This window comes from Pipistrellus hanaki (genome assembly GCF_964339955.1).
Source record: "Pipistrellus hanaki genome assembly, chromosome: 10".
Taxonomy (NCBI): domain Eukaryota; kingdom Metazoa; phylum Chordata; class Mammalia; order Chiroptera; family Vespertilionidae; genus Pipistrellus; species Pipistrellus hanaki.
The window spans coordinates 67,276,993-67,300,389 of NC_140512.1; the positions used below are offsets into that span (position 1 = coordinate 67,276,993).

Genomic DNA, 23,397 nt, shown 5'->3' on the forward strand with positions numbered 1-23,397 from the left:
GAATACACTGCCATAACCTGGCAGGCAGTTCAGATCACCTGGCTAGAGCCTCTGCCCACTCTATGGAGATGGAAGGAGACTTAATCAATTGTGTTCACCAACCCTTCTAACCCTGGAGAATTCCCACCGCCCGATATAGCTCCAGTGACTCTCCATTCTTCATTGAACAGTCTCTTTGTTGTACTGAAAGTAGTCTTGTATAGAAGTGACCTTTGTGTAGGCTCCATGTGTCTGAAAGTTTTGGGAAGAGGCTTGAAGCCCAGAAGACAGTTATGGCACCTGGGGCCCTAGCCTACAGGGCCCTGAGCAGCTCTTGGCCAGGCCAGGTGGATGTGGTGGCACCCTATTGTTCCTGTTTGAACCCTTTGTTTTGAGGCAAAAGTTTTCATTCACGGTAGCTATGAAAGCACTGTAATGATCTTGCAGGTAAGGCAGAGCACCCACACACAGCCCCTGCCCGCCTGTTAAAGATGAGGGGAACACAAACAATGTTGCTCACAGGTTCCTTGGACCTGGAGAGTTCCTGCTGCTCCTGGAGGGTCCCCCAGCTTCCCAGCCTTCTCTCTTTTCTTCTCCTTCTCTTGTGTGATGTTAAAAGCTATTCATCCCATACTCAGTTCTTGCAGGTGTAAATGTTACCTATATACTTTATTTTTTATTTTGATCATGGGAGGGGTTGATTTCAGCATCCTCCTTCATATTGAACTTCCCTAATTAGACATATTAATGCCAGTTTTTTTTTTTGTTTGTTAATCCTCGTCCAACGATATTTTTCCACTGATTTTTAGGGAGAGTGGAAGAGAGAAGGAAAGACAGAGAGAAACATCAATGTAAGAGAAACACATCGATCAGTTTTCTCCTGCACAAACTGTACCAGGGCCCAGACCAGAGAGAAGCCTGCAACCAAGGTATGTGCCCTTGACCGGAATCGAACCCAGGACCCTTTGGTCTGCAGACCAAGACTCTATCCACTGAACCAAACTGACTAGGGCATTAATGCCAGTTGTAACAGTTCAGTTTATCACAAACAAACAGTGATTTTGAATGTAATTTTTGTTCTCTAGTTTAAAGTATTAGTTAGCAGTTGATTTCTATTCAGTTTTTGTATTCTTTATATTTTCTCAGTCTTTTTGATATTGAAGATTATCCTAGTAACTAAGAAATATTAACAGCGGTAAAGGAGAAAACCTTTTGAACATAATTCAGTATATATGACAGTGGTTTTCAATAGTGTTTTACTTTTAGTTTTAAATATATTGATTATTCTGCTTTAGCTGGTTTTGCTCAGTGGATAGAGCATCAGCCTGCAGACCAAAAGGTCCCGGGTTCGATTCTGGTAAAGGGCACATGCCCAGCTTGTGGGCTCTCGATCCCCAGTATTGAGCATGCAGGAGGCAACCAATCAATGATTCTTTCTCATCATTGATGTTTCTATGTCTCTCCCTCTCCCTTCCTCTCTGAAATCAATAAAAACATATTTTTTTAAATGTACTGATTATTCTAATTATATGTATAAATATGAATAAAGTTTTTCATGTATTCTGAAATGTAAATAGGATGAAATTATGTTTACAAATATCAGGTCTGGAGTTTTAGTGATATTATTAAGATATTAAGGCCCATTTAAGCCACCTATATTATAATTTTTAAATGCTATTTCTACAGAAACAATATATATTGCCAATTTCAAAATATAACATTTTGCTTTATAGGTATTTTTGGTTTAAAATACAGAAAATTATGAACAAACTGCAAATAATCCATACTTAGCAGTTACTACTTTCTAATAAGTTAGAAAGATGGTTTCAGTTTTAATACTTGTTCTGGGAATAATCTTGGTGAAATAACTACTATTTCTGAATATATTCTTTATTAAAAATAATATTTTATAGTCTTCTAGGTATTAAAAAATATAACTATGTGTAAAAGCTCCACAGCTCTGAATTTTCAGATAGTGACTCAAAGTACTAGATGTTGATAATGAAAGTAGTGATAATTATATAGATTCAAACATCATTTGGGTAAAAGCCCAGTGAGCAGATGGTCATGAGAAGAATACCATGATCCAGACTTCTATAATGTGACAAAGGAAAATGATAACTGCAAAAAATTTTCTACCAAAAAAAATTTTGCCTGGAAGTATTCTTAAAGTAAATGTACTTTCTTTTCTTTATTGAGGTTTAAAGCACTCCCAAAAAATTATTTGTTGACCTCAGTTTATCAGATCTTAATGTAGTTCTGTGTACTATGTTCACATCTATTAGCAATTTACTATTTAAAACAACTTTCTTATGAGATCCAAGTTGGTGGCATAGTAGATGGAAGCTGCACTCACTTTTCCCAGAACCAAACTGGAATTAGAACTAAATTATAGAACAATTATCCTTATAATCAATAGAAGACTAGCTGAAGAGAAGACATATAATCAAGGATTTACAGAAGAACTGCTAGAAAGGGCAGAGGCATGAAAGGGGTAGGCCCCGTTCCCATGGACAGCATCTGAGGTTCTGAAGGAATATCTCAGCTGTGAGGTTTTCCCCTGAGAAGCATGGCGTCTCAACCCAAAGGCAGGCTCCCCAGTCTTGAAGGAGCAAAGCTGGGAAGAGGCACCCACATCTGGCTGTGAAAAGCAGTGGGCTTCTGCAAGAGAAAGACATTTGTTACATACAAGGGAGCTTCCATAAGGCTGTCAGCTACTTTCTAAACAAAAACATTTCAGAAGAGATTAACATGAAATATTCAAAGTGATGAAAAGCAAGGACCTACAACCAACACTACTTTACACAGCAAGGCTAGCATTTATAATTGAAGGAGAAATAAAGAGCTTCCGAGGCAAGAAAACGCTAAAAGAATTTGTTATCAAACCAGTATTATAAGAAATGTTAAAGAGCCTGCTTTAAGAAGAAGATTAAAAAAAACAACGGGAACATAGTTAAAAGTGTGACATGCCAATAAATACAATACCTATCAATAATCTTTTTAAATATAAATCTCTTAAATTCTCCAATCAAAGACAAAGTGAATGTAAAGCAGTCATCAAAAACCCTAGCAAAAACCTACATATATGCTGTCTACAAGAAACCCAATTCAGTATAAAAGTTACACACAAAGTAATGGGATGGAAAAATATAATTCATGTAAATGGAGAGGGGGAAAAAACCTGGGGTAGCAATATTTATATCTGACAAAACAGACTTTAAAACAAAGTTTATAGTAAAAGACAAGGGACACTACATAATGATAAATGGAGCACTGTTTAATAAGAGGATATAATCCTTGTAAATATTTTATGCACCCAACATAGGAACCACTATATATGTAAAACAAACATTGATGGAAATAAAGGGAGAGAGGAACAGTAATACAGTCATAGTAGGAGATTTTTAATACACCCTTGACATCAGTGGATATTTTCCAGACAAAAAAATCAATAAGAAAATTGTGACCTTAAATTACAGATTAGATCAGATGGATTTAATTGATATCTTAAGTGTATTTTACCCAAAAGCAACAGAATATACATTCTTTTCAAGGGCATGTGGAACATTTTCTAGGATGGACCACATGTTAGAGGACACAGAACAAGTCTTAATAAATTTAAGGAGATTGAAGTCATATCAAGCATCTTCTCTGAAGTAATTGTGAAAAATTAGAAATCAATTAAAAGAAGAAAAACACACAGACATGGAAGCTAAATAACATGTTACTAAATAATGCTTGGGTTAGCAATGACATCAAGGAAGCATTCAAAATATACCTTGAAACAAATGATCCCAAAACCTATGGGACACAGTGAAATTCATAGTAATACAGACCTATCTCAAGAAAGAAGGATAATCTCAAATAAACAATCTAACTTTAGGCCCTAGATGGGTAGCTCAGTTGGTATAATAACATCGTCCCAATATGTGAAAGTTGTGGGTTTAATCCCTAGTCAGGGCACATGCAATAATCTACCAATGACTGCATCAAAAGTGGAGCAACAAATAGATGTATTTCTTTCTCTTTCATCCTTTCTCTAAAATCAACAAATAAAAAGTTTTTTAAAAATTGAACTTTAGCCGAAACCGGTTTGGCTCAGCAGTAGAGCGTCGGTCTGTGGACTGAAAGGTCCCAGGTTCGATTCCGGTCAAGGGCATGTACATTGGTTGCGGGCACATCCCCGGCTGGGGGTGTGCAAGAGGCAGCTGGTCGATGTTTCTCTCTCATCGATGTTTCTAGCTCTCTATCTCTCTCCCTTCCTCTCTGTAAGAAAAATCAATAAAATATATTTTTTAAAAATTGACTTTACATTTAAAATACATTGAAAAAGAACAATAAACAAAAACCCAAAGTAGAATGAATGAAATAGTAAAGATCAAAGAGAAATAGAATCTAAAAACAAAACAAAACAAAAAAAATTACAGAATATTAGTGAAAGGAAGAGCTGGTTCTTGGAAAAGAGAAACAAGACAAGCCTTTAACCAGATTTATAAGTAAAGAAGAGAGAGTACCCAAATAAATAGAATCAGACATGAAAGAGGACAAGTAGCAATTGACACCAAAGAAATACCAAGGATTGTAAGAAAATATTCTGAACAACTATGTGCCAACAAATTGGACAATTCAGAAGAAATGGATAAATTCCTACAAACATACAGTCTTCCAAAGCTGAATCAGGAAGAGTCAGATAATGTAAATAGATTACAACTAGTGAATGTAAAGCAGTCATCAAAAACCCTAGCAAACAAAAGTCCTAGACAATCAGATGGCTTCCTCGGTGAACTTACCTAACTTTTAAAGAACTAACACCTAACTTTCTCACTCTTTCAGAATATTCAAGAGGAGGAAAGACTCCAAGTTCATTTTACAAAGCCAGCATTATCCTAATTCCAAAACCAGATAGAAACAGTACAAAGAAAGAGAATTATAGGCCAGGATCCCTGATGAACAAGGATGCTAAAATCCTCAACAAAGCACTGAAGTGGATAGCCTTACTTGTTAGAACTAGAGAAATTACTTATGAATGTTACTTTAATTATCTGAGCTTTCAGAAGTAAATTACTAACATATCATAAAGCTTCATTAATTTGAAATTCATAGTTATTTATAGCTCATCAAAAATTTATTTGGTAAAACTGGCAAAAAGGATTTTTAAACAATAATAGAAGTAGTATTATAGAATGAAAACTTCTTTAGACTGTTATTTTTAAATTGTAATAGACATTAAACAACATTCTTTAATGTTTTTATAATCTCAAAATTATTATCTTCCATTTGCATATGTATTCTTTGCATTCATCAAGTTAATATTTCCTAACTCCTGTCATGTTGTCCTTAAGGTAAAATTTATAGTGACATTGCAAGTTAAAGAGTGTGAATATTTCAAATTTATTGCTAAGTATTTCCATTTTATTTTGCAAAAAAAGTTATAAAAGGTTGCCACAGAGTATTCATATTGTGTGCCATAAGTCTCAATACATTGCAGGAGGCACCATTCCCATGTTAGGCATATGTATGAACTTGAAGGAGAGTGGGTGGTAATCTTGTCTCCTGCCTATCTTAGAGCAGCAAGAGAGAATATCATCATTCATAGAACAGTACCCACTCCTCTGTTTGTTCCATCCCAGCCATACTGGGCATCCTTTGAGTCACTCCCGCATTCCCCTTGTTTACATGCTGTTCTTGGAGGCGCAGTGTTTGCTCACTTCCTACTCTGACACTGGTAAGTTCATCTCACTGGAGGTGCCCTAGGGGTTGTAGTATGAGGCGAGCAGTGTGTGCACTTCAGGGTTTAGGATATGTGTGACCCACATGCACAGCCAGGTTTTTTCTCATGGGCTCTGAACAGCTCTCTGAGGAGAGGCAGGCTGGGCCACGGCCGGCATTCAGTTGTTTAATATATGCAGTAATATACTAACTTAATGTTTTATTAATTTGAAGAATGGGTACCCTTTCTCTAAATTACAAAGACACCATATACTAGTATAGCTCTGGAATTTTATCATGTTTTCATTGTCATTGTTGTGACAATTGTGTTCATAAACTTTACTTTGACCTCAGTAAAAATAAAATATTTTTTCAATTTGCAACTTTAGGTGTATACTTGGGTGTATTTGTGTGATTACTAATATGTGTTAATGTTAATGGCTTTTAGTTTACTTTTAGCATTGTCCTCATCTCTCTATATCATTTTCTCATTTATATGTAAAGGTCTTGACTTTTTTCTTTTATTGTAAATTAAGTTTCTCTGTATATTTTTAGTATTCTCCTAATGTTATAAAATGTTATGTCATTTTCCTATAGACTATTATTGACCTTTGTTTTCTTCTCATTCTTTGTTTACATTTTTTTAAATCATTATTTTCTTTATGATTTTTTTTAGTACTTCAGAGCTTTTTAAAAAGTTATCTTTCTTCAAACTAGATTATTTTCAGCTTTTTTTTTTTTTTTAATACAAACTCGATCTAACCTACCTGGATGGGATTCATATTATATATGATTTAGTGACAATTGATCTGAGAGTGTTTTTTAAAAATATGATTCAAGGAATGAATCTAACATTAAATAAGTTTTTACATGTAGTTAAAGCTACTCTATTTCTTTGTTCTTCATTCAGTATTTATTTACTGTTTTTTCTGATTGTTGACACTGTTACAGGTTTCCTCCATCTTTTCCCTCTTTGTCTACCTCGACTCAGTGCCCGCCTCCCTCTCCCTCTTCTCTGGCCTCTCCATACTATTATCTGTGTCCTTGGGCTATGCATATATGTCCTTTGGCTAATCTCTTCATCTTCTTTTGTCCAGTTCCTCTCACTCCCACTCCCCTCTGATACGTCAGTCTATTCTTTGTATCCAGGCCTCTGGTTCTATTTTGTTCATCAATTCATTTTGCTTATTAGATTCCATATATACATGAGATCATATGGTATTTGTCTTTCTCTGACTATCTTATTTTGCTTAGCATAACAATCTACAAATCCATCCGTACTGTTGCAAAGGGTAAGAGTTCTTTCATTTTCACTGCTGCATAGCATTCCACTCATCTACTGATGGGCACTTGGGCTGTTTCCAGATCTTAGCTATTGTAAATAATGCTGCCATGAACATAGGGCTGCATATATTCTTTCTGATTGATGTTTCAGGATTCTTAGATTATATTCCCAGAAGTGGGATCACCCGGTCAAAAGGCAGTTCCATTTTTAACTTTTTGAGGAAACTCCATACTGTTTTTCTACAGTGGCTGCATCACTCTGCATTCCCACCAGCAGAGCACTGAAGTTCCCTTTTGCCATCATTCTTGCCAGCAGTTGTTCGTTGATTTATTGATGGTAGCCATTCTGGCAGGTGTGAGGTGATACATCACTGTAGTTTTAATTTGCATCTCTCTGATAATTAGTGACATCCAAGATTTTTTCATGTCTATTGGCCATCTATATGTCCTCTTTGGAGAAATGTCTATTCAGGTAATTTTGAATATTATTGTTTGTTTTAATTTATAGTAATTAGTTAAGTTTTCATTTTCTCGCCCCCCTTTTAGTTCAAAAAGAATCTTTTTGTGAGGTATTGATTTCAATTGGATTAAATATTAAGTTTGGACAACAAACATTTTTACATTGCTTAATTTTCCTGTGTAGCAGCATATTGAGACAGTAATAATCTAGTTTTTTGGCTTTCTTTTGTCAAGTGTTTTGTTCTTAGATAATAGGATAGTTTTTCATTATGTGTTCTATTCCTTCTATGCAAACACAATTAACTTTGAATGCAACTTTTCCAAATACTTTAAAACTATCCTTTGATAAAAAATATGTTGTCATACAGAGGCCAGTTTTGCCATGCTGGTTTTTGTTCCTTTGTATTCTTAAAAGTAACAAACTATTTTTTTCCTTTTTAAAAAAGTCCATGATTCAGGTATTAAAATTTCTACTACCGTTATGATTTTTCTTCATTTTTTAAAACAGTAATGAAAATGAGAGCATTCATATTAAGTGAATTTCCAAGTTAGTTATATAATTATTTATTTTTTATGGCTGCAGGAAAACAAAAAGGGGTAAATAGGAGATATGGAGATGAAAGAGACTTTGCTTGGGGCAGTGGACGCTTGGTGCATTGTGGAGATAATTTTTTACTGAATTGTACACTTGAAACCTGTATGGTTTTGCAAACCAATCTCACCCCACTAAATTCAATTAAAAATAAATAAACACAAAGAAGTGATCATTAGCCATTGGGTACACAAACGTACACACATACGGACACACAACTCTACTTTTTCATACCTCTCTGTAACCATACAAGCAAATATTCTGAATAAAAGTCTGAAATTAGTGTCTAATATAAATGTGTTTTTTTCCTAAGTATGATGTGATTGGCAGAGTTGTGAAGATGCCCACCTACCACTTGCTCCCAAAATTTTCATTCCCTTATTTATTCAAATACTAATCTATGTACTGCTATAAAGGAACTCTGCAGATACAATTAAAGCTACTAATCAGCTGCCCTTAAAATGGGGAGATTATCTGGGTGGGCTTAATCAAACACATGAGCTCTTAAAAGTGGAGAACTTTCTCTAAATGCTACAGAAGAGAATAGTAAAAGAAGATTCAGGAAGATTTGAAGCATAAGGACTCAACGTGCTGCTGTTGGTTTTGAAAACGAGTGCACCATTATTACATGATTACAACCATCGCCATCACGGCAACACAAAGAATGTTGTTATTAAGAACAGGGATCTGGCCCAAGCTGGTTTGGCTCTGTGGATAGTGTCAGTCTGCAGACTTAAGGGTCTGGGTTTGATTCCGGTCAGGAGCTCATGCCTGGATTATGGGTCCCATCCCCAGTAGGGGACGTGCAGGAGGCAGCTGATCAATAATTCTCTCTCATAATTGATATTTTTATTTCTCACCCCTCTCCCTTCCTCTCTGAAATTAATAAAAATATATTAAAATGAACAAACAAAAAGAACAGGGATCTGGGCATTCGTGTGAAGCCATGGGTGAGATCTTTTCACTTAATTCTTTATACCCTTCTCTGATCTCTATATGTGGAGTTTTAGAATTATGCATTTAGGTTTTTCAGGTACTTTGCTTAGAAATTATATATCCATGCCTTTCTCTAGTTTTTCATCCATTATTTCCCTTTTTGTGTTTCCCAGAGAAGTTCTATAAAATAATACGTAATTGAAAAAGAAGTTTGACAGTAAAATTAATTTTGGAAAACATTGAATGAAAAAAATTAAATTGAGTTTCCTAATTATAGAGCTATTATTATATGACTAGAGGCCCAGTGTACGAGATTCATGCACAGGGGAGGTCCCCTCAGCCCAGCCTGCACCCTCTCCAGTTCAAGTCCCCCTTGGAGGACATCCCTCTCACAATTTGGGACCACTGGCTCCTAACTTTTCACTTGCCTGCCTGCCTGATCACCCCTAACTGCACTCCTGTTGACCTGTTCAACCCCAACTGCCCACCCCTGCCAGCCTGCATGCCCCTTTCTGCCTCTCCTGCCGGCTTGGTAGCCCCCAATTGCCCCACACACCACCGGCCTGATCACCCCTCACTGCCCCCCTCTGCCAGCCTGGTTGCTTCACACAGCCTGCTGCTCAATTGTTTGATCGCCCCTCATTAACCCCGCTGCCGTCCTGGTTGTCCCAAGCAGCCGATTTGGTCATCCGTTTGGTTGTGATGTCACTTAGGCTTTTATATATATAGATTACATGCCTACAGCTCTTCAAAAAAAAACTATATTATTCACATTCATTGACCTGCTAACAAAAGAGCATCCTGTAAGACTCTCGTGAAATGCATTTGGGAAAAAACTCTCTCTTCAGATATAAATCATTAATTCCATGAGCCAATGCCTATATTTTATTTGTTAAAGCTTAACTTCATCTATATGATGAAGATTAAACAACCTTTACTCACCACATTTAATCTCTTTCCAGTACATTTTTTGTTTTTTTACTAATATGTGGAGGGGAAAGCTGTTGCCATCAAAATCAATAGCGTTTAGCACTCAGAACTTCAGGGATTTGTGATACATATAAAAACTACATGAATTATATGAAAAGTACTAAGAATGGTTTGCTAAGTTAAATGATTAAAGGCCAAGTCTTCAATCGAAGTCAGAAGATTCTGTTTTAACTAGTTGTTTTTGCTGTTCTTTAAAGAAATTAATTCAGGGAGTGGCAAAAAAATTTTTTTCCTCAAAAAGATTAGATGGAAATCTATTTTTCCCCTTCAAACCTTCAGGGTTAATAAATAAGGCTTAGATTACTGATTTTAACCTTTTTAACAATAGGACTTTTTCTTCTGAGGAAACATTCTATGGTCTGGTTAAAGGGTATAGAAGTGCAGCCTCCCAGTATAAAGATGTCTGCCTTTGTTGACCCTTGAATGAACTCTACTTATTTCTGTAGAAAGCACTTTAAAAACCACTGTTGTAAACTACACACTTGGGCAAATGTTGCCAAGTTTTTTATGTAATGGGTAAAAAATTTTACTTAGAGTTTATAGCTCTTTTAATAAGTCCTGAGAAGTTCAAGATGCTGTTGTTTACACTGGCAGTATACCAGACAGGAAATTATGTAGGAAATAAAATCCTGTATTTTCTATTAAACTAGTTACCAGTAGGGTGAGATGGAGGGGAGAAGAAAGAAATATGATCTTATAATGTAACTGTTTTGGAAAAGAGAACAAAGACAGTATTGAGTAAAAAATTTTCTATTTACATTTTCTGTGCTATTTGAACAGCCTATATATTTTTACATATAATGTGGGTTTTTTTCCTAACACTTTTATATTATCTAAAGAAGGAAAAACTGGCAAGAGAAGTTAGAAAAAAGACAATGAGTTTTTAAGTTTTAAAAATTTTTATATAAAACTATTTTAAGATTCTATGTGTAAATTTGTCTAAAGAAAAAGAATTAAAATTTGCAAAAGAATGTAAATGAACATATCAAAGAGTCACTAAAATGTAGAGAAAGCATAACAAACATTTTCGCCAAATTTTGTTTTCTAACCATTTTGTTTTATCGTTTTACAGAATGGCTTTCTTACTCATCAGCTTTTTGACCTATTATATAGATTTTCCTTATTAGAACAAATGAATTTTCCCAAATATTTGCCTTGCCAACATTAGTAAATTCAGTCATTTTTTTTCTTATAAAGTATAATGACACCCTAGTGCACATTTAGAAAAATGTGTTCAAGTGCCCCAGAGTGTTCTCCAGAAAAATACAAACATTCCAACAGTGCTGCCATAAAACACAAAATTTATTCAAACTGTTTAATGAAGTTTAGTGCTACACCACATTCCTTTTGAGCATTCTTAATAGTGGCAAACTGTGCTTTAATTTGATGTTAATTTTTGGAGAAATGTTCTAATAGAAAATGGCTGTTATAACCCAGGCAGTCGGACATTCCTTTCATAATCCAGGACTGCCGGCTCCCAACTGCTCGCCTGACTGCCTGATTGTTCCTAACCACTTCTGCCTGCCAGCCTGGTCACCCCCTAACCACTCTCCTGCCAGCCTGATCGATGCCTAACTGCTTCTCTGCCAGCCCAATCATCCCCAACTGCCCTCCCCTGACAACCCAGTCACCCACAAATGCCCTGCCCTGCACATTCCCTCTTTATTAGATAGGGTTTTTTCTTTAACGTATTGGATAGCCCTAACTGGTTTGTCTAGGGTGGATGGAGCATCAGCCTGCAGACTCAAGAGTCCCAGGTTTGATTCTGGTCAAGGGTATGTACCTTGGTTGCAGGCACATACCCAGTGGGGTGTGTCCAGGAGGCATCTGATCAATGTTTCTTTCTCATAGATGTTTCTAGCTCTCTATCCCTTCCTCTCTGTAAAAAAATCAATAAAATATATTATTTTTTTAAAAAGAAACATTTAATATTCCTCCATATCTGCCTGGCTGGTGTGACTCAGTGGTTGAGACCCCAGGGTGCCATAGCTGGGAGGGGAACTCACCGTGGGGGTGTGTGTCCCTGCTGGGCTGAGACCCCAGCTCAGACTGCCACTGCTGGAAGGGGATCGCGCTGTGGGGGTGCACTAGCAGGGGATCACGCCAAGGGGGTGCACACCCCTTCCAGGCTGAGATCCCAGGCTGCTGCCGCTGGGAGGGGATCAGGCCATGGGGAGTGAATTTGTTTTTGTTTTTTTTATAAAGGGTCAGGAGGGCCTCTGGACAGCATTCCACCAGGCCGCTTACTCTGCAGGCTCTCAGCGGCAGTCCTCCCTGAGACTGCGGGACTCCAGTGGGGCTGAGAGGACTGGGCGCCGCCATTTTGTCACAGAGTGATGGTTAATTTGCACATTACTTTTTTATTAGATAGGATATTTCTAGTTTGTGTCCTGTGTATGTAATTACTAACTAATACCTAAAGGGAATTAAGAGGTAATTTTACTTTGATAGTATAGTCCAGGGATACAGGACTGTATCTATTTTTGGTTATTAGAGTCTAGGATTTGGGGGAGACAATTGAAGCAGCTTTCTGTAAAGGAGGTAAGCAGAAGAGTGTCTGCTAGTTAACTTTTGTTCCCATGAGGACAAGCTGTACTTCTTAAAATTGAAGTCAATGAGATATCGTTTCATATTTAAAAGAAATCTGCCTTTTTCTTAAGCTACTTTGATTTTTTTTTCTCTCGGAACTAGACTATACCAGACTAAGACAAAGCCTTGTCTTTATCGTCATTGCCTATACAGGGGAAGTCAGATGATTCAAGCGGGTTATGTGAACCATCCCAAATCACATAGAATTTTGATTTGTATGTGATCTGTGCATTGCTTTCTACTTGGAAAGGGCCATAGATTTTATCAGATATGTCACAGCCCCATGACTATGCCAGTTTTTATCCTGTATGTGGCACATTGAAAAAGGTGTCCCTTAGAGCTTTCTGCTGTTAAATATATATTAACAATCCAACAGAAAAACATTTTTCATGAAATTTGGCCATTGAGAAAATTTACTAGGTAGTAACTTTTATTCATTTGAGTATGTCCAGCTGGAAGTTGATATAGACAGGTTTGAATTAGGTAAGAGAGTGGTATTTTATTCTGTCAGGGACTGATCTAAAATTTTAAGATTATAATTGACAGAGTGCATCTACTCCAACTTTTTCAGTATATAGATGAGGAAGCAGACAAAAAAAAGGATAAATATAATTTGTAAGGTTACTTGGTATAATAGTAAAGCACAAGTCAAGATAGAGTTCTGTTGATTATCTCCCAAGCCTCTTTACTGTACCCGACTTTCCCTCCCCCCAATGGCAGAACTCAGGTACAAATCTTTTTTTTTTCTTTTCTTTTTTTAAATTAAATTTATTGGGGGTGACATTGGTGAATATGATTATGTAGGTTTCAAGTGTGGGTTTTTATGTTACAAGAACGGTCTATTGCATTGTGTGCCTGCCACCATATATTAGGACCCCCTACACCCTCCCCTCCCTTCCCTCTGGCAGCCACCAGTTATTTCTTTGCATGATATTAGACCCAAAAATAGAATTTAGAGAATTTATAGACTTGAATGATAAAAATAATCTTTTATAAATTCACTTCTAATTAAAGTGTAGCACTTCCCTCTTTTAGGAATTTAGGTATCTAAGTTCAGTATCTATGACTTGGTCATTTATAGGAGTCATAGGTACTTAGGTATTATATTATAGATTCTATATATGTAAACATTGATTCATATCACTACTTTGAAATTATCTTACTAGATTCATTGCTAGATCCTCATTATTTAATGTGTTACTTAAAGAAACACATGTGATTATATTGTAACTTAAAAAAAATACTATTTTGATACTTGTATTTCTTTTTATAATTAAGTTTATTCACTTAAAAGCATTATTTTGAAAAGGATACTAAGTTTTCAAATAATAAAATGGAAAAACATGAATTATTAAGATGTAAAAGGAAAAACCTAAAACTGGCTTTCAACTTTGGCTATACAATACACTTATTTAGGGAACTCTTTTAAAATCCTAATAACTGGATTCCATGCCACACCAATTAAATCAGAATGTCTGAGTGATTTTAAAGCTCCTAAGGTGATTCTAAAGAAAGTATGGAGGAGGGAGAAAAGAAAACATTGAACATATGGAGCAGATAGTGCAAAGTAAGATACTAAATCAGAATATATCACTAAATCACATTAAAAGTAAGTGATCTAAACACTCTAGTTAAAAGATCGTCAGACTGTATTTAAAAATCCACATTATGCTGCTTATGAGCGACATATCCAAAATGTAAGACTTTAGAATAAATATCAGTTCTAGAAGTAAAGGAAGAGTTTTCATAACAATAAAAGGTGTGACTTAACAAGAAAATAAAATGTTTAATTTATATATGCCTACTAGTACAGCTTCAATGCATATAAAGCAAAACTGACAGACAGTAAGTCTGCAGTAGTTTGGTGGAAGATTTGTTTTATTTTTTCCCAAAATAGTTGAATAAAGTTCAAAAGTCCATGAGAAAGTAGACTAAGAGTAATATAATCCATACCCTTTTATTCATCATCTAAGATTCATTAGTAGTTATTATTTTGCTACTTTGCTTCACATTTATGTTTGTGTGTGTATATACTTTTTGTTTATTTTCTGAACCAATTGATTTAGTTTAACCCTAAATACTCTAGCATATATCACCAAAAATCAAGGACATTTGCCTATAATAGCGACAATACAATTTTTGTTATACTCGAGAAATTGATATAGTTATGTTATACACAGTTTTTACTCAGACTTTCCATTGATTCAAGGTCCATTCAAAAATTATGAATTGTATTTATATATTGTATGTTGTATATCTCTTAGGCTTCATAATCTAGAAAATTCCCTGTCATCAGATTCATGTTAAACATTTTTTATACTTATTTTTATTGATCACAGAGATAAAGGGAGGGGAGAGAGAGATAGAAGCATCCATGACAAGAGAGAATCACTGATCAGCTGCCTCTTGTGTACCCCAAACTGGGGATCAAGCCCGGAACCTGAATGGGAATCTAGCAGTGACCTGCTGGTTCATAGGTCGATGCTCAACCACTGAGCAACATTGGCCAGGCCATATTAAACACTTTTGATAGGTGTTCTAAATAGATGATGTCATGTTCTTCGTATATCACTATGAGGGCAAAGGACAGTTAATCTCATTATTGGCAATGTTAAATTTCATTTTTTCTTTTTTTTATGAAAATGGTATCTACCAGACTCCTCCATTGTAAAAGGTACTTTTAATCTTTAATCTGTGGGGTTATACATGAAGACTGAATGAGTTTCCTGTTCCTTGACTTCCCCCACTCCCAACCCCTGTGGCTTCAGCATCCATTAATGGTCATCCCAGAATAGAGGGTATTTATTTTTTTTTTAATTTTGTTTCATTTTTACTATTCTGGTTTGAAATGGTGATTTTTTTTTTTCTATCTTGCTGAAGCATTCTTCTGTAAAGAACTTTCCCCTTTTCCTCCTCTCTATTTTTAATTTTAAGTATCTCTCAAAATCAATGAAAGCATATCCTTGAGTGAGGCTTTTAAAAACATGTCACCAAAAAGCTTTATATTAACACTTGTGGATATGGCTAGAGCATCACTTAGAGGGACATTTATAGGTTAAATGCATATATTATCAAGAAGAAAAGCTGAAAACCAATGAACGAGAATGTAAGTCAGCAAATAAGCACACTCCACCCCATCCACAAAAGTGAAAAGAAAATAATAAAGATAAGAGTAGGAGGAAAGAACAAAAATCAACAGAGATAAAAGTTAGAATTGTTAAAACCATTAAAATTTAAAACCTCAGAAAGGAAAAGTCACAAATAATTTCAGAATTTATAAAGGGGAATGGAACTATATATATTGAAGACACTTAAAAGATAACAAAAGTAAAACTAATATTTTTGTGCTCATAAATTTTACACAACAACATAGTATAGTATTCAAGAAATTAAATCAGTGGTTTAAAAGGACAGGTCCCAATGGCTTCATAAGCAAAAATGATTATATTTGTACACAAACTGTAACTGGAACCAAGGTTTGCTGCCTGCACCATGAAAACCAAAGTCTTGAGACAGATGCTGGCAGAAAGGGAATGTTTTATTTTGAGCACCTGCTTCTTAAGTAGTTGAGGGACTCTTGTCCAGAGCCCATCTCAGCACCTCAGTGCAGCCAGGGATCTCTATGGGCGGGAGGGGGGAAGCAGAACAAAGCCATCAGGAGGAGGGGCTGAGAACATGCAGGCAGTGTCCTTGCTGGTCCAGATATGGATCTGTAATGTCAGCATGCTGGAACTGGTCACTGCTAGCCACATTCCTGCAGTTGGCCCATCTGCGTCAACTGAAGTCATGGTCAAGACTGTTTCTTGTACAAGCAGGAACTGAAACTGCTGATGCCTGCAATATGCTTATAAGGAAACTGTCAGTATGAGTTCCTTTTATCTCTTTGTTAGCACATTTTATTCTAATTCCATTTAATGATTAGTCAGATATTCCCTGTTAAAAGATCTTTGAAAATAGAATTAAAGGAGATTTCCCACAGTCATTTTAGTAGTTTAGCATGACCTTGATATAACTCTTTATAGACAGTACATGAAGGGAAAATTATAGTCTGGTCACTCATGAAGAGATGCAAACATCATAAAATATATATACACTCAATCATTATTCACATATCTGCAAATTCACCCATTCACTAAAATGTATTTGTAACCCCAATATCGATATTAATGGCATTTTTAGAGTTATTTGTGGACATGTTCAGAGTGTGTTGTCTGACACAAACCTTCTCAGTTGAAGTCAGACAAGGTAAGCTGTCTTATTTCAGCTCTCCTGTCATGCACCAGTTAACATCAGGATTACATTCTGATAAATGCATTCTTAGGTTATTTCCTCATTGTGCAAACATCACTGAGTACACTTACACAAACCTTGATGATATAGCCTACTACACACCAAGGCTACAAGCCTGTACCGGATGTTTATATATAAAACAGCATGAGATGTATAAGGCGGACATATAAGCCTGCTGTCAGCTGCTACCACTATAATTCAATATACCATTCTATTTTTTTATAAGTAGAAAGAATACGTTCTAACATAATGATAAAACGTGTAGTATAGTAAATGCATAAACCAGCACCAGTTGTTTATTATCATTATCAAGTATGGCGTGCTGTACATAGTTGTATGTGCTATATTTTCATGAGACTAGCAGCACCATAGGCTTGTTTATACGAGCATCACCACAAACATGTGAGTAATGCATTGCTACTTTATGATATCACTAGGCAATAGGAATTTTTCAGCTCCATTATAATCTTATGGGATAGATTTGTGGCATATATAAAAATCCAAACTTTGACTCAAATGTCATGTAGAGCATGACTATACGGAGGCCATTTTCAGTCTATTTAGTGTCACAGTTTTTGCATTTTAGTTTATGATTTCACTTTTAAAATGGTCTCTAAACTTAGTGTTGAAGTTCTGTCTGGTGTTTTAAGCACATGTGCTATTAATGCCTTACAGAGAAAATACCAGTGTTAGATAAACTTCCTTTAGACAAGAGCTATAGCGGTATTGGCTATGAATTCAGCATTAAAGCATCATAATATATATTCTAAATAAAATATCTTTATAAACAAAAACACACATAAATCCAAGTTATGTCTTGATCTGTTGACAAATGTTGTAACCAGAAGCCTCGGCCTATATATCCTTTAGGTGCCATGTTTCAGTAACTGCCACTACTATTTATGCATACATAAAACAAATACTCTTATGAAAAGTATAAAATATCAAAACAAAATTAGATCTTTCCCAATAATGTAAGGTTGATTTAACACTACACAATTAATGAGTATACTCTACCATATAAACAGATTTTTTTTTAAAAAAGTCATTATCTGAATAGCTGAGTAGAATGCATTTGATAAAATCCAATAGATTTGTGTTAAATTAAAAAAAAAAAACACTTGCAAAATATAAAAAGTTTTTCAAACTTTAGCAAGTATACAAAACCTACAACAGTCATATTTAATGGTAAAACACTGGAATGATCTCTCTGAGAGAGAGTAGGAACAAAATAGCAGGACTATTTGTATTAGAATTCCTGGGCAAAGCAGTGAAGCAAAAAATAGATGGAAGTTTGGATGTGTGGATAAGACAGGAAAGGATGAATATAAGTGTCATTTTTCACAGACTCTATAATTATATATCTAGATTAGAATACCCAAAATAATACTCAGTTAATCAGTTGAGGTAACAGGAACTTGGTCAAGTTGCTAGATATACAATCATTATATAAAAATCAATTCCATTTCTGTAACCAACAATGAAAAATGAAATTTTAATAAGTTTATCCATAGGGGGGAAGCAATAATAGCATAAAATAACATATTGCCAGCAAAAGATATATAACCATTCAAGAGAAAATTATAGAGTTATTGGAAGACTAATTAAAAGAAAACCTAAACAGATGGACAATTATGCCATTTCTGTGAACTGGAAAATTCAATATTGTAAAGATATTCTCCCCAAATGGTCTTTAGACTCAATGCCACTATAATTAAAATACCAATGGAATGTGTTAAATAAAGGTAATACTATACAGCAATGAATGCATATTAATAGCAATTATTGTATACGAACACATATGACTTTCACAAAATTAATATTAAATGAAAAAGTCACAAAAGCAAATGTATAGTGTGTGAAACTAAGCTGTATTATTTAAGCACTCAGTCATAGGTAGTAAGACTATAAAAGGACATCATTATCATTTAAGTCAGTTAGTGAATACAATTACAGATAGGGGTAGTGGATGTCAGCAGGGAGGGTCCTGCTTCCAGAGTGCAGGCAGTGATATATTTCTTGGCCTTTGTACTAATTACTTTGTTTACTTTGTAATTAGTCTTTATTTTATTTATTTTATTGATTTCAGAGAGGAAGGGAGAGCGAGATAGAAACATCAGTACATTGGCTGCCTCCTGCACGCTCCCCACTGGAGATAAAGCCCAAAACCCTGGCATGTGCCCTTGACCAGAATTAAACCTGGGACCCTTAAGTCTGCAGGCCACCACTCTATCCACTGAGCCAGACCAGCTCTGCTAGGGCTGTAATTTCTCTTTTAACTGTAGATATATGCTTGGTTTAAATAGAAAATTTAGGAGCTAAACCAAAGATTTTGAAATGGACTAAGAATTGTTAGTAATATATTATTAAGAATTAATGTTACTAGTTAGTCCATGATATTAAGCTATTGGTGATTGTATCATGATGTTGAATTATGTTGAATGATTAAAATACTCCATCTACATAGAAACTTTCATTTGTAAAAGGTGCACTTTTAAAAATCAAGACTATCATAAAATTTTTGCTAACCAGATTACTGGTATAGAATTTAGTATGAGGCAAATTCTGCTTTTATTGTGCTCAAGAAGAGCATTAATAAATGAACCACAAAACGGTTTTATTTATAAAATGCTTTTAACAACTAGCAATAATATTTAGCACATTTTAAACACTTATCATGGACCAGATATTGGATCAAGTAGTGTTAATGCATTATCTCATTTAGTCCTGAAAACAACTCTTAAGTGTGAGTACCATTATTGTCCCCACATTACAAGTAAAGGATTTGATGCCAGTTTCTCTAATGCCAGAACTCTCATTTTTAATCCCAAGTAAGAAATAGAATGACAGTCTAGTAGTGTATATAGTGTTACATATTGTTATAGATTCTAATTTATCATAACTGGTTACCACTTGGTATTCAAATTTGTATTAATTCAGCAGCAAATGTCAGCCATATGCCAGCCATTTCTGTGGCCCTATCTACTGGTCTTTTGCTCTGTTTAGCCGCAGCATCGGTGGGGTCCTTCAGCCTGGCCCGTGCCCTTTCACAGTCTGGGACCCCTCAGAGGATGTCGAAGAGTTGGTTTCATCCCTATCCCGTAGGCCAGGCTGAGGGACCCCACTGGTGTACAGATTCGTACACTGGGCCTCTATTAATGTATAAAGGAGAGAAACTAGACAGGTTCTCTCTGCTCTGTAGAATTTAAGGAGCTAGGATTGTGTTTTTACCCCATTATTTTCTACATTTTCTTTATTTTTCCAACATCCACTTATAATCTTTTTTTTTAAGTTAGTGAAATGGCATATGTCTGAAGTTGATTTTTATTATTGCTATATTGTCTGAATATTAGAATTACTGGCTTTAGGCCAACAAATCCACTGTTTTCCTTCAGCCTTACTGCTATCCCTATTTGATGCATTTGGCTAACTTTAAAATATGGTCATTTTTGGTTTTATTTGCCTTCATTTTTTCCTACTGTGTTTGGACATGAAGAGAGATCTTAACTTAAAATAAAACAAAAAATTTTATGACAATACTATTCTGTTTATGCTTTTTTCTTTTATCCTTTTAAGTCATTGAAACAAATCAAAGTACAAAGACATTGTTATATTTACTGCTGAGAAATGATTTGTGAATGGATTCTTTTATCTACAGTATCTACTTTTCTCAAAGTGTGGTCTGGGAATCCAAGGAACTTTCTTGGGTGTCTATGGAGGAAAAACTTTCACAGTAATGCTAAAACTTCAAATGCCTTTTTTACTCTCAGTTTTATGAGTATAGAGTAGGTTTTTCTAGAGACTGCATGGCATGTGATGTTGGAACAGTTCGAATACAAAAGCAATAATGAGAATTCATCAATCTACTATTAAGCCAAACATTAAAGAGACTTGAATAAATGTAAACTAATGCCTCACTTTTTATTGTCTTTCTAACCTAGATTTTTTATTATAAATATGAAATTTACAATATCACATACAATAGGTTTATTATATAAATAAGTGTTTTTTAAACTATTTGGCTTTAATTTCAAATATATTTTTTTCTCAAATACTATGATATTGATAGATATAACCCACATAAACAAAAACTCTTTAAGGTCCTCAGTAATTTTTAAATGTGTTAAAAGCATCTCAAGACCAAAAAGAAAAGCTAAAAATCTATATGAACTTTTTAATTTTTAGATGTTTGAATTTTGCTTATAATTTATTTTATTTTGCTTGTTATAAGACAAAATAATCTGTTTTTAGGTTACTACAAACCTCAGGGAAGATCAGATTACTTGATGTTGGCAGCTGCTTTAACCCATTTATGAAGTTTGAAGAATTTCTAACTGTTGGCATAGACATTGTACCTGCCGTAGAGGTATGTATAATTAGGTTTTGTTTTGTTTTGAGACTTGAATATTTTACATGCATATTTACAAAGGAAAAGCATTGTCTTTACATTTTTGAAATACATTTAGTGTGTACATGTTGATATTTTTTTCCATTCAAAAATAAATATACATTCAATTAAAATTTTTTAGCATTTAGTTAACCAATATTAACTTGACGTATACCATATTTGTATTTATTTTCTCAGTTTTTATTCCCTGTTTATCATTTATTTTTGCAATCAAGAATATTTATTAAATTAAGCCGAAACCAGTTTGGCTCAGTGGTAGAGCGTCGGTCTGCGGACTGAAAGGTCCCAGGTTCGATTCCGGTCAGGGGCATGTACGTTGGTTGCAGGCACATCCCTGGTAGGGGGTGTGCAAGAGGCAGTTGGTCAATGTTTCTCTTTCATCGACGTTTCTGGCTCTCATCAACGTTCCTTCCTCTCTGTAAAAAATCAATAAAATAATTTTTAAAAAAAGAATATTTATTAAATTGGACAGATTTTCAGATAGCTGTAGTGTTTGGGCTTTTGATTGATTTATTTTTTAATGCATCTCTTTCTGAAATCTATTGTGATGTGGAGCCATTATGGAATAGTGGAAATAGCAAGGGCTTTGGAGTTAATCAAAACTTTATTTAATTCCACTATATGTACTTAGTAAATGAAACTGCTTACCTTTACATAGAATGTATCTTCTACTTTTAACAGGAGAATTTTTTTAGTGACATAAATTTATAATGTCTTCCATTTTACTTTTTTTATTTATTTTTTTATTTTTTTCATTGATTTTTAACAGAGAGGAAGGGAGAGAGATAGAGAGCTAGAAACGTCGATGAGAGAGAAACATCGGCCAGCTGCCTCTTGCACACCCCCTACCGGGGATGTGCCCGCAACCAATGTACATGCCCTTGACCGGAATCGAACCCGGGACCTTTCAGTCCACAGACCAACGCTCTACCACTGAGCCAAACCGGCTTCGGCTTCCATTTTACTTTTGAAGCAACACCAGCACAAACAAAATTACAAATTAACTTTTTATTTTTATAAAGAGAATACGTGTTAGAATACAAATTCTTTGGCTTAGGAATTCCCCCCCCCCCCTCCCCCTTCTCACTACTGTGTTCTCAGCACCTGGAAATATGCCTGGTACATTAAATACCTTTTTATTTATTTATTTATTTTTTAATGCTACTTGAGGAAAAATATTTAAAGCACCTAGCAAAATACCTGTTAAATAGTGAATGCTAAAGAAATGTATTCTATCGTTATTGAAATGTTTGTAATTGAAGATTTAACTTTTGTATGGGTCTTTATGATGATTAGATCTCTATGAGTTAACATTTAGGAACAAGGAAATTCTAAAACCATTAGTGTTATCTCTATTTCCTACAGATAGACAAATATTTGCTTTTTATTAAAATAGTTCTTCTTAGCTTTTCACTGCAGCTGCTATAAGGAGCCATAGTTTTAAAGAGCTGGTGACTCTTGCCTTCCTTCCTCAAGACACATACTACTATTAGAGCTGTCCTTCAGGGACTGCTAAGACATGACAACCATTGATCTGAACCTCAGGCTTAAATATTATTCTTAAAATATTTTTATTTGTTTACAGATGGGGCTATAAACTTTCAACTATAAAATCATTAGGGAAGGCAAAACAACTGCTATATGTAAGTTTAGTAGTAGAATCAGACTTCCACAGTTTCAGAACCCTATAATTAAAAGGAAGAGACTTGCTCTTCCAGGCAAGATGAAGTAACGGGGACCAGACTGATCCTTTTTCCCCCTGCCTTAAGCAATAAAAACGTGAACAAAATATTCAAAATAATTTATAAGACATTAGACAATGTTAGATAATAAAGGACAGTGATCCCCAAGGGACTGAAACAAATTATATGAGCCCTAAAATTGCACCAGTATATAGCCTCCAGATCATTTTCAGGACATGGCACAAAGAGTTGATCACAATCCAGCTGATCTTCCCGAGTTGTGGAGAAGGAGCTGAGAGTCCCAGCAGCCGGAAACAGCTAGGATTCCCAGGGCAGAGTTCCAGAGAAAGGAGGGCTGCACAGAGGGAAGACTCCAAGGCCTGCAGAGTCCGCCTTCAGTACACGGCGGAGTTCTGATCAGTGTGTGTGTGCAGAAAACTACCTGAGACTGGAGGAAGCACCACCTGAAAGGACTAGAG

At 35.2% G+C, this 23,397-nt stretch overlaps 1 protein-coding gene across 1 annotated transcript in view; it reads left to right on the top strand.

Annotated features, from left to right (window-relative positions):
* The window catches only part of SAMTOR (S-adenosylmethionine sensor upstream of mTORC1), an 82,572-nt gene that overhangs the window by 50,326 nt on the left and 8,849 nt on the right, over nucleotides 1-23,397 (top strand). Inside the window, exon 5 of the mRNA XM_084896213.1 lies at nucleotides 21,080-21,194. Within this exon, the coding sequence (XP_084752339.1) occupies nucleotides 21,080-21,194 (115 nt within the window). The remainder of the gene's footprint in view (nucleotides 1-21,079; nucleotides 21,195-23,397) is intronic.